Source organism: Coenobita brevimanus, chromosome 112 (genome assembly GCF_032717465.1).
Source record: "Coenobita brevimanus isolate Jiangsu-jjx chromosome 112, ASM3271746v2, whole genome shotgun sequence".
In the NCBI taxonomy this organism is placed as follows: domain Eukaryota; kingdom Metazoa; phylum Arthropoda; class Malacostraca; order Decapoda; family Coenobitidae; genus Coenobita; species Coenobita brevimanus.
Window position 1 is genome coordinate 3675001 of NC_137065.1, and position 12485 is coordinate 3687485.

Consider the following 12485-nt stretch of genomic DNA (forward strand, 5'->3'; position numbering starts at 1 on the left):
AGAGATTTGGGGGCCCGGGGGGCTAGGTTCTTTGAGGGACCCCCCTCCTGGAGGGGGGCCCCGCAAAGAACCTAGCCCCCCTCATTCTCAAAACTTACCTAATATCTCAGCCGGGATTGTAGGGATGATAAATATATATATTTTTAAATATTAATAAAAAAGCTTATAAATTTTTAAGGCTTTTGGGGGCCCCCTCATTTGGGGGCCCGGGGGGCAGTTTCAAATAGCCCCCCCCCCACGTCCCCCCTCAGGTACGCCACTGCCTGCCAATGTAACTTTTATTATTATTGGCCAGCTCCATGTTGTCTTATTGTTTGTTGCATTTTCATTCTTGTATTCTTAATTGTTGCAGGCACTTCTACCCTTCAGAATTAACTGATTCCGACCAAACCTGGACACAATGACCAGCCTATGACATAGTAGTGTCTGCAAGGTTTTGGTTACCAGGCAACTACTCATTGCCTAGCAACAGCCGAAAACCCACTTTCGTACTTTTCACGTCTTGTGTTGTAGAAGCATTACTAATGGGTGTAGAAATCAATCATTTCCTGTGGCACCCTCGGGGATGCATAGGGCCTCGATGAACTCACACCACCACATCCTATCTTGTGCTAACTCCTCAAGATCTCCCCAACACTCATCTCCAGCTTCCCGTCTCATTGTCCTCACCCACGTCTCTTTTGGCCTTCCTCTACCTCTCCTACCAAGTGCCACCCACCCTGGTGTACCTCGTACTATTCCCTGTCTCCTATACACATGTCCTAGCCACTTCCATCGTGAGAACCTAACATATTCATCGACCGGCTGCACTCCCGTTATTTCTCTAATTCTACTATTTGGTATCCTTTCCCACCACTTAACTCCTAATATTCTTCTAAGTGCTTTGTTTTCAAACACCAAGAATTTATTTTCCATAGTCACTGTGCTGTACCAAGACTCGTGTCCATAAATTAAGATATTCCTAACCATTACCTTATAAAGTTTGATTTTTGTATGCACAGAAAAATTGTTATTATTCCAAATATTTTTAAGCATTCCCATTGCCTGATTAGCCTTCTTTAACCTTTCCTCGAATTCAAAGTTCAAAGAACCATCCTTGGCTAAACTAAGTACCTAAATATTTAAACCTATCAACCTGCTTTACAACCATACCTCCAATTACACATTCCTGCGCATTTTCCATATTCATATTGATTATTTCAGTTTTTCCACAATTAATAACCAAACCCACCTTGCGACCTTCACTCACCAAACAGTCCAACACTCTCTGCATCTCTTCTGGCCCATCACAAATCAAAACTATATCATCTGCATAATCTAAATCCAAAAGTTTCCTGTTCTCTCCCCAAAGTATACCTGCACCGGTTTCTGTTCCAACGCGTTTCATAATGTAATCAGTGACCAATATAAATAGTAAAGGCGATAGAACACCACCTTGAATTACTCCGGACTTGACTTCAAACGAATCACTCAGACAACCATCAACCATCACTTTACAAAATGTGTCCTCATGCATGTTCATAATGACCCTCACAAACTCCTCTGGTATTCCATAATGTCTCATGATCTTCCCCATAGTCTCTCTCGAAACACTGTCAAAAGCCTTTTCAAAATCAATAAAACAAAGACTTAACGGTACTCTCATTTCATTAACTTGCTGCATCAAATGCCTAACTATAAAGATCTGATCATTGCAACCACGTCCCTTTCTAAAACCAGCCTGTTCATCCCTCAGTGTAGAAAACGCTGACTTTTTTTTTTTATGTAATCTTGAGGTCATTCCTTATCGGAAGTGTGCCATCCGTTCTTCCCCTCCGCTAGTTTTCGAGTGGCAACCTTGTGAAGATTGGCCTCAGAGACCCTGGCAACCAATACTGGTTTTCAAAAATGCTCCGCTAGTTCCCCAGCGGCTGGATGGAATTGAATGAAAATTTGCATGCTTATAGACATTGACTCATACTACAACATCATGTTGTACACCTGTCTGCTACATTGGCCAGGTCAGGGGTCAAATGTCGTCAGATGCGAAAACGGTGAAAATAGCTAAAATCACGACTATGCTCGTGCAAAATGCTAAGGCTTCGAAGATTATTAAGCCAGGGCTATGATTCTTGGGTGGAATGTTGCTTTGGAGCACTTCCATACAAAAATGACATTTAGTATCGAAACTCACTCTTAGTTGTTGGCAGCGCCACCTAGAAGTTGTACCTCTGCTGGGCCATTCAGCGAATTCCAAGTTCCCCAGCTCCACAGTGGGTGGATGGAATCGAATGAAACTTTGCATGCTTATAGACGTTAATGAGTACTACAAGTGTGCTTCGTACATGCATGACCTGTATCCGCCAGGTCAGGGGTCAAAGGTCATCAAGTGCAGAAAATATGAAAAGTGCTAAAATTACGACCATCCTTACGGGAAATGCTAAGGCTACGAAGATTATTAAGCCAGGGTCATGATTCTTGGGTGGAATGTTGCACTGGAGTTCATATAGAAATACAGTGTCAAAACTCGCTTCTGGTCTCTGACAATGTTTGGTCCGCATAGAGCAGGCCATCGTCGCCTAATGGCTTGTTATTATTATTATTATTATTATTATTATTATTATTATTATTATTATTATTGCATGATGGATGGATGGATGGATTATTATTATTATTATTATTATTATTATTATTATTATTATTCAGCTAAGAAGACTGCTATAATGTCACACAAATGTGCTAAGTATATGAGTCAGTAGTTGTTGTTGCTCGTGGACCGTTTGATCGAGCAGACCTGTCGAGCGCCGGTAAGCAATTCCCATTGATCCTTCCTCTTCACAGTTGATATGTCTGCATTTTAGGGTCATTTGCTTAAAAACTGAAATCGGAAAGTAAGATATAGACCCCAAAATTTTGACAATGATTTTTTGAAGTACGTGATGATGAAATGTCCCTGGCCTTCCTGTATGGCTGCTGACTGCAATCATTATTATGGGATGCATGCTAACCCTACCTAATGACCCCAGGCATCACGTAAATGACCTGTAATTAGGGTTTGGCACTCCACTTTGCGGTATAAGGTTGTCGCCTGTAACCTTTAGTGTGTGTGTGTGTGTGTGTGTGTGTGTGTGTGTGTGTGTGTGTGTGTGTGTGTGTGTTCTACAGGCAGATAGCAGAGGAGGGCTGTGTGATGTCTGTCCAGCGGGAGTACAAATAGATAGATAGATAGATAGAAATATAGACAGGTAGGTAGATGTAGACAAGCATAGAGAGATACATGGATATATAAATAGATGAATGGATAGATGTAAATAGGTAGATAAGTGTATGTACAAACAGGCATACATTCATTAGCAGAGACCCCCTCAAGGTAAAGATGTAAAAATTCTCTCTCTCTCTCTCTCGTAATATACTCCCCTCACTGCAGGCCACATTTTAAGCGTTCAGTATAAATATATTGTATTATGATAGCGCTGGGTAAACACGGCTGACCGCATGTAGATTTATGCTAATATTAGCCAAACAATGGAGGGAAAGCGGAATTCGTTACGCTATGAATATTTTTAAATTTGTTCATTCGTTTATTTATTTTATTACACCGCTCATGAAGTCAAAGTGGGTGTTATGTTTTGCTTGGTTTGTGTCCGTCCGTCTGTCTGTGAACATGCTTACGTGACGCTCTCTCTCTCTCTCTCTCTCTCTCTCTCTCTTTAGGATTAAGGCCGGACCACCTCGTAGGGACCGTAAGGTCTGTGTGGTCTGTGTATCTATGTAACTCTCTCTCTCTCTCTCTCTCTCTCTCTCTCTCTCTCTCCATCAGGCTGTCCTTCCTCCACCCCACTTACCCAACATCAGACACCATAACCCCCCCCCTTCTCTCTCTCTCTCTCTCTCTCTCCCCCCCATCAGGCTGTCCTTCCTCCACCCCACTTACCCAACATCAGGTACAGTAAACACCATTCTCTCTCTCTCTTTCTCTGTCCATCAGTCTGCCCTTCCTCCAACCCACATACCCACCATTAAACACTATTAACACCTCTCTCTCTCCTCATCTCAGAGGCCAACCCACAGAAGTTCAACTCACGCTTGCGCAATAAGATGTTCTACGGTCAGGCTGGCGGGAAAGACCTGTTGCAGCGGAAGTGGAAGGATTTGTCGGATAATTGCACGCTGGAGTGTGATGGAAAGGACATGACGCCAGTGTTGAAGGAGTATAAGGTCCATGCTGTCGTCTTCCTTAACATTCCCAGGTGAGTGGTTTATTTGTTGGTCTCCCTTGTTATTCTGTTGGTGACTTGTTTCTGTTTATGTCTGTCCACTTACAGACCTGCATTTACCTGTTGCCTGTTTACTTGTCTGTGTATCTAGCTGTCTATATGTGTATCTCTGTCTGTCTGTGTCCTTGTCAGGCTGTCTTTGTCCATGTGTCTGTGTGTCTGTGTATGTATCTCTCTATCTGTCTCTATCTGTCTGTCTGTGTGTATCTGCCTCTCTGTTTATTTATCTATCTGTCTATCCAGCCATACGTGTCAGTCTATCTGTTTATCTATCTATCTGTGTCTATCTATCCATCTGTCTATCTGTATGACACCCCCACTGTAGGATTATAAAGTACATATTGTATACCAGACCATCTCTAGGTGGCTGCTTTTTCTGTCTCTCTATATCTGTCTGTCTATCTTCTATGTCTGTCTCTGTCTGCCTGTATATCTATCTGTCTATCAGTGTATATTTTTGTCTGACAACTGGACCTTGGGTTATGAGGGCAAGGACATGCACAGTGTCATTCTTGAGTGGATATTCACTTTACCTGTCTGTTTGCATACCTGTGTATCTGTGCATCTATTTGTCAGTCTACCTGTATCTATATCCATCTATCTGTCTGCCTTTCTGCATCTGCCCGTCTGTCTGTCCGTCTGTTTGTCTGTGCCTGTCAGTATATGCTGTATGCAGGATTAGACTCTCTCTCTCTCTCTCTCTCTCTCTCGTTCAATATGCCTTCCTTCCTTTGTCCTCTTTTTCCCCTCTCTTTATTATCATCCCTTCATTTTCGTCATCCTTTCGTTCTCTCGTGGTTGACGTTTTCATCTCGTTCTTTCTCCTGTCTGCTCTCCTTTCTCTTTTTCCGGAGTATTTTTCCTCTTTCTCTTTTCCCTGCTGGATTCATTCTCTCTCTCCCTCTCTCTCTCTCTCTCTCTGTATGTATGTATGTAAAGTGTATTTATGCATATGTCAACTTTATATATATATTTATGCATAAAGAGAGAGAGAGAGAGAGAGAGAGAGAGAGAGAGAGAGAGAGAGATATGTGTGTGTGTGTGGATGGATGTGTATGTATGCATATGCATGTATATATCATCTTTTAATTCTTGCCCTTCTGTATCTCACTTTCTTTGTTACCTTCCTTCATCCCATTCTCTTGCATATCTGTTACATCTTTTTTCAGTGCTATCATTGTTTTTCTTTACCCTTCCTCTTTCATGGTATATTCTCTTTATTTCCTCTTTAATCATATTCTCTTTTTCCTCCTGTCCTCTTTCATCCTGTGTTCTGTTATTCTTCTCTTTTATCTGGCTTTCTCTTTGTAATGGCTTTTTTTCCATTACCTTTTCACTTATCCTTCTGTCTTCTCCACCTTTAATGTTTTTCTTTAATATTCACCATTTTATTCCTTACAGTCCTACATTCCTTTGCTATTCTTTACTGTATTTTCTTTTTCCATTTTGTTTATTCCATTAACCTGTGTATCCTTTCTTTCATTTCCTTCACTTTCTTTAATTTTCCCTCACCTTTCCTTCATTCAACTCTCCTACAGTCCTCTATCATCCTTCTTACTTGTTCCATTATTTCCTTTTCTTCACCAACTACCATCCACACACTCGATGTAGTGCTACCTTTAGGTTACATTACACAGAATGACATGCCAGGTGGTTTCATGTAACCCAGCAAACCATTTATTATGTTGGGTAGTAATCATATAGCCAACAAAATGGATGCCAGGTGATCTAGGGGGTTAAGGCTCTCCAACTAGATGCGACTCAAGGATATGAGTCAGAGGGATGTTTCAGATTTACTGCTCGCCGAAGAAACTATACCCGTTTCGCCTTAACTTGGCCCAGATTTTTTTCCCTTTGCAGCTTATGTCACATTATCTCAGAGGCAGAAAAATGTAATACTACGGCTCTGTATCCTTCCCACAGCACTTCTTCGTGATTGGCACTATTCTAATGTTAAACTCTCGTTACAGTAGAAGAAGATGCAGAGACTGCAATTTTAGGGCAGGTTAGAATGAAAACAGTATACTGTAGTCACTCGTCTTAAATGTCAGGACTGAGAAGCCTAGCCCAGGGCCCCTACTTTCTGGATAGGGCATACAAAGGAAAAAGCATTATAAAAAATCTTTTCAACTTCTCTTTTTTCTTCTAATTCTCTTCTCTCTTCTCTCCTTCCCCATAGTCTCTTGTCTCATTTATACTGTACTTCCTTTATGGTCTCTCTCCCCTCCTTCCTTCCTGCATTCTCTCTCTCTCTCTCTCTCTCTCTCTCTCTCTCTCTCTCTGATGTTTCTTTCATATTTGCCTCTCATTTCTTTCTTATTTGCCTCCCCTTCTTCATACTCATCTTTCTCCCTCTTCTTTACTTTTTCATCTTTTCTGTGTGTGTGTGTGTGTGTGTGTGTGTGTGTGTGTGTGATTTCTCTCTTTCTCCCCCAACCTCTATCTTTCCATTCCCTCCTCACTTCTCTTCTCCCTCCATCCTCAATTCTTCTCCTCTCTCACTCCTTTGTCTCTCTTTCTCATCCGCCTCCCTCTTTTCTTCACCCCAACTTTATATTTTCACTAACTTTCGTTTGCCAAGTCGTTTGTTCTTTCAAGCGACTTAATGAGAGTCTAATTCCCTTGTAACTTTCACCAGACTTATTTTCCTTTGTCTTTTTTTTCTTTGCCTTTCTTACTTTGATGATTGTCTTTTTTGTTTATATTCAGTGGCTGTTTTTTCTTTTAAAAAGCATTCTGTTTATGTTAGTAGGAAAAAAGATGATAATGATGGTGGTGGTGGTATGATAGTGGTGATGATGCTGATGATGATGATGGTGATGGTTTTCATTCCTTATCAGGGATAATAATTAGGTTTGTTTGTATACATTCATTTTTAACATTGAAAAAATATGATCAGGATGAAAGTCACGGCACCCACAACAAGATGACGACAGTGATGATTGTAATGATATTATTGATGGTGATGATAATGATGCTGATGATAACAACATGGATGATAATGATGATGATAACACTGATAATAACAAAATGGCTGGTTACGATTATGATGCTGATGTCACCCAGTAATCTGCAAATGTAGCACTAATCCAAACATCTTCCCCCACAGCTATGGGTCTGGAACGCACCCATGGAATCGCAGTCAGGGAGTTGAACAGCAGACTGACGATGGCATCATTGAGGTCATTGGCCTTACTACATACCAGATGGTGAGTGTTGGAGGCTTGCAGAACCTTAGGGAATAGACTACCTGATTTATAGCCTGAATCTAATAGTTTTCCAAAGGCTTGAGCAAGGAGGAAAATACTGTGCTGATGGGCATTAGGGAGTGGAGTGTCTGGTTTGTTCAGAGTGACATGATCAAAGGAATAATATATAAATAAATGAATAGATAAAAATAGACCGTAGTTCTGGAGTTTATTGGTTCAGCCTTAAAGAATGGATTGCCCAACCTATTCCCTGAGGATATTAAAGGAAAATTCAACGATGAAGAAGTACTGTAGTTACACTGGAGCTCTATAGACTGTTGCTGTAGGAGTAAAAACTATATCTCAGAAAAAAAAAGAGAGAGATTAGGAGTTAAGGAAATAATTGTGAAGGGAGAATATAAAAATTGAGTAAAAAATAGGTTGGAGATGCCTAGTTCATATTACTATTTTTTTTATGTAGGAGAATGAATACACTACTACATTTATTAACTAGAGGCTGTAGTAATGAAAAAAAAAATATGAGGAATAGCTATGGCATTATTTTATGTAGAGGAGAGACAGTCTGATGTAATTAAATCTTATTTACTGCATGTAATATAAATAATTTTTTGTTAATCCGGGCATGAGAGGTAAAATTACTCCTGGGATGGATACGTTGAGAGAGAGAGAGAGTGAGAGTGTACAGTGGTGATGAAGTGAGAATGAAGACAGAGTTAGGGCAGGCTGAGACAGGGATAAGGCAGGAAGACAGGGCAGGACCGCAGGTGAATACAAAACAGGGTGAGGGACTTTGTGTAGGTGGGAGAATAGGACTTTTCTTTAAAGGCTTATTTTATTCAGCTTTGGAGGCTTTGTAACACCTTTTCCTCACCAATTTATTTCCATGTGATGCATTTTCTCACCAGTCATATTTATAAAGTGTCAGTATGGGTAATGGTTAGTGTAAGAGAGAATTTTAGGGTGCAATATATAAGGTAAACTGCTGAGGAGAGATGCTAGAGAAGTGGGTGTTTGAGTCAGGAAGGTTCTTGGGTGAATAGTTTTTATGGAAGTACTGTACGTCTCTCCTGAAGTTAAAAAAAAGAAGAAAAAAAAAAAAGGCTTTGAAAAAAGTAAAAAGTAGAAATAATAGTAACTGCATCTCCAGGTTCATGTGAACATAAACCTAGTAAACACCAGGCTGAAGTTCTCCCTCTTCTGCAGTCCACCATTCTCCTTTCAAAATATAGGGAGTGTGTTGAGAGATTTTTGAATAACCAGATTGTGGAACTTCCCAGTCATGTTAGTGCCACCATACGAAAGTGTCACTCTGTAGGACCACTGTAAAAAGAAAAAGAACAAATAGAAATGCAGAAAAAGTTATCTGTATTTTGAGCTATGAAGAAGAAAGAACTGGAGGGAAGAAAAGAAAAAAAAGGACACAACACTGTATTTGTTTTACCGTGTTGTAGGTGCATTTTACTTAAGCTGTCATTTCTCACATGCCACTCTGTTTCAGTTACCACTGTAGTTTCTTTCTCTCCACCACAGCCATTGTTGCAAGCAGGAGGACACGGCACCACCATCTGCCAGTGCAAGCGTGCCAAGATCATCACCAAGAAGACAATACCCATGCAGGTGGACGGGGAGGCAGCACGCGTCAACCCCAGCATCATTGAGCTCACACACCTCAACAAAGCATCCATGGTCACCAAGAAGAAGGCCAAGAGTGTCACGTGAGTCATTAAACTCTGGAGCCCAAATTATTTATATTTTTCAAGCCACCAGATGGTTTTCTTCAAAGGCTTCTCATACTGAAGGGGTTTTTTAAGACTATCTTGCCTCCTCAGTTCAAAAACTCTCAGAAGTTGAATAGAATTGTCAGTACATGACAAGAGCGAAATGAGAATGACAACTGTGGCTATAGTGGATTAACCTTTTCTGCCTGGTGATGTGATGTATCTTCAGTTTTATTTTTGCCACCACCAGATGATTTTATTAAAAAAAAAAAAAAAAAAAAAAAAAAAGTCATCTCACACTGAAGGGTTCAGTGAATGTGATATCTGACCCTTACAGCTTGAATAGTCTCTACTGTGCTGAGTAAAATATTCTGGGAGTACCATAAATAAAGAACACATCAATATAGTGAAGGAATTAAATTTGTGGAGAGTTAACTCTTATAGGGTAACAGTTTTTGTGGGTGTTTTATATATATACTGTATATATATATATATATATATATATATATATATATATATATATATATATATGATACAGTGTATCTTTCATCCTTTATTTTTATTATATTTGATTTTTTCTTGGTACAGTTTGTAGGCTCCTGGCCTTTGGTGCCTTCTTCTTTGTATTAAAGAAAGAAAAAAATCCCACATCAATAACTTTGCTCTTTCCCCTAACTTTGGCATCATGTTGATGCACACTCTTTCCAAAGACATTTAAGTACTTGTAATCTATCCTCCATTAGACTCTTCTGTAAACTCCCCATACATCATTTTCAGTCCATAAACAGTTAATTCATTTTTAACTAGGAAAAGATTTTTGTCCTTTTGCAGCTTGTTTCCCATAATTTAATGACAGAATAAGACAATACTATGGCTCTTAATCATTTTTATAGGATGTCTTCATGATTAGCACCATATTCAAATACCTGTACTGTATTAATTTTATTATAGCTCAGCAGTGAAGATGGAGATGACATTTTTACACTAAGTTAAAACGAACAAAATAAAGCTATGGTATATGTACCGGTATACTTTCATCCCATAACAGCATCCCACACCTGGAGCAGCTGCGCCTACAAGTGTCATGCATCACCATGTTTGACTATGAGCAACACCACTATGACAAGGAGAAGCTGCGCAGTGCTTCATCCCCTCTTGGTGTCATCATGATCGACCAGGATGCTGATTTGGAACAGGTGAGAGGATGGTGAGAGTGTGGGGAATGAGTGGTTGGAATGCAAGGAGATGGTGATATGAGAGTGATTAGGTGTAGGAATTGTGTGAGGAATGGGTGTTGAGGATATGTGCATTGTGTGGTAGGGTATGGGGATTGAGTGGTAGTTCATGCTTGCATGCATGCAAATTTTACATAGGTATAAGTCATTCTTGCTGTTTGTAGAGGTTTTAAAGTCTGATGTTATCAGAGGAAATAAAACTGCAATTAAAATTTCGTTTTCTGTAGTTAACATTAGTTTGGGAAGAATGGACTTGTTTGCTGTACATCATCTGAATGCAGTATTTCAAATCATATATGAGAGAGGGGGTGATATGAGTCAGATAGAAGACAGCTATATGTCAGAGGACAGGATGACATGGAGGCAAGTAATTTATGGCCACTCCTTATGGAATTAAGGCATCTAGCAGTAGATAGATAGATAGAATTCATTTAAGTTGTCTGACATTAAACAGATACTGTAATTAGAATTCTCATGAGTTATCTGGTAGAAAGAAGTCTCATGAGCAGTAGCTTGACAGAGATAGACAAAATTCTCTTGAGTTGTCTGGCAGTAGATTACTAGAGATAGATATAAATCTCATGGGTTCTCTCTCATTACTGTTGTCTAAAGAACTTTTAAGTGAACAAGGGATTTTCATGTTTGTATTTTGTTATTTGGTTAATAGAATGCATTGTTTTGTAAAAAAGAGGGTCATGTAGTGTACAGTAATTAGAAATGTGGACTTGGGAAATATTTTGGCGAGCTTTTGTCTTTGGGAATTGTCTTGTGTGTGTGTGTGTGTGTGTGTGTGTGTGTGTGTGTGTGTGTGTGTGTGTGTGTGTGTGTGTGTCATCATGTAATATTATTTTTTGTTGTCAGCTTTGTATTCCACCATTTTTGTAACAAGGTACAACTAATGTCATGACAGCATTTACATAAGTTCAGGCTAATTCTGTTCTCTAATTAGGGATGCTTAATGACCCCAATTATCCTGCTGATGTTGGCTGACAAGTATGATGAAGAGTAACGTTGCCCTTCTGCCCAGAGACCCATTTTTGCCTCAGCCATTGTTGTTGGGAGCTGAGTTTTTGCTAATGAGTGAATGAATTATGAGTTGCATTAGTGTGGAGGTAGGAAGCTGAGTGGGGAAAATTGGGTTAGGGAGGACGAGGATGAGAGAGAGAGAGAGGGGAATGCAAAATAGAAAAATGAGAGGGGAGAGTAATCACCAAAGATGAGAGGGATATTGAAAAGAGAGAGAGAGAGCATCAGACATGGTGGAACGCTAAATGCTGAAATGAGAGGAAAGGATGATGATTCAAGAGGAGAGGCTTACTCCAGAGAGAAGGGAATGAGATTAGGGAGGAGGGGAGTGAGAAGAAGGAGGGAAATATTAGAAAGGATAGAGAATAATAGAGATGGAAGAATGAGAGAGAGAGAGAGAGAGAGAGGACAAAAGGATACAAAAAATGAAGAGGCATAGTGAGAGAGAATGGGGTTAGAGAGGAGGGGAAGGAGAGAAGGGAGGGAGGCAACAGAAAGGAGGAAGTTGGAGATGGAGGAATACTGTATATATAAAACACAAGAGGAAGGGATAAATAAAGGAAGAGGCATAGTGAGAAAGAATGTGATAAGAGAGGAGAGGAGGAGGAAAAGGCCAAAAGTGGAGAATGAAAGTTAGAGATGGAAGAATGCTACATAATGAGTGAGAATGGGAGGACTGCATTAACAGAGAGAGAGAGTGAGAGAGAGGAGGAGGAAAAGGCCAAAAGTGGAGAATGAAAGTTAGAGATGGAAGAATGCTACATAATGAGTGAGAATGGGAGGACTGCATTAACAGAGAGAGAGAGAGAGAGAGAGAGAGAGAGGTTCAGGGTGACAGAATGAAGATGAGGTTGAGAGTTAGAGTGATAGTATGAGGATAAGGGTGAGTGTGAAAGTGGGAATAAGAAGGGTTAGAGTGAGGGTGAGGGTGAGGGAGAACATAAGAAAAGAATAAGAGAGAGAGAGAGAGACCAAATAATTAAATACTAGTAGGAGTTGGAGGAAGGGATGAACAAAGGAGAGGGAGTGGAGAGGAGAGAG

At 40.1% G+C, this 12485-nt stretch overlaps 1 protein-coding gene across 6 annotated transcripts in view; it reads left to right on the forward strand.

The window, feature by feature from the left end:
• rdgA (retinal degeneration A) overlaps positions 1 to 12485 on the forward strand; it is a 429656-nt gene that overhangs the window by 364634 nt on the left and 52537 nt on the right. For all 6 annotated transcript variants that reach the window (XM_080286630.1, XM_080286634.1, XM_080286631.1 and 3 more), the window contains 4 exons: positions 4037 to 4229; positions 7366 to 7465; positions 8996 to 9180; positions 10232 to 10379. In XM_080286630.1, the coding sequence (XP_080142756.1) occupies positions 4037 to 4229; positions 7366 to 7465; positions 8996 to 9180; positions 10232 to 10379 (626 nt within the window). The remainder of the gene's footprint in view (positions 1 to 4036; positions 4230 to 7365; positions 7466 to 8995; positions 9181 to 10231; positions 10380 to 12485) is intronic.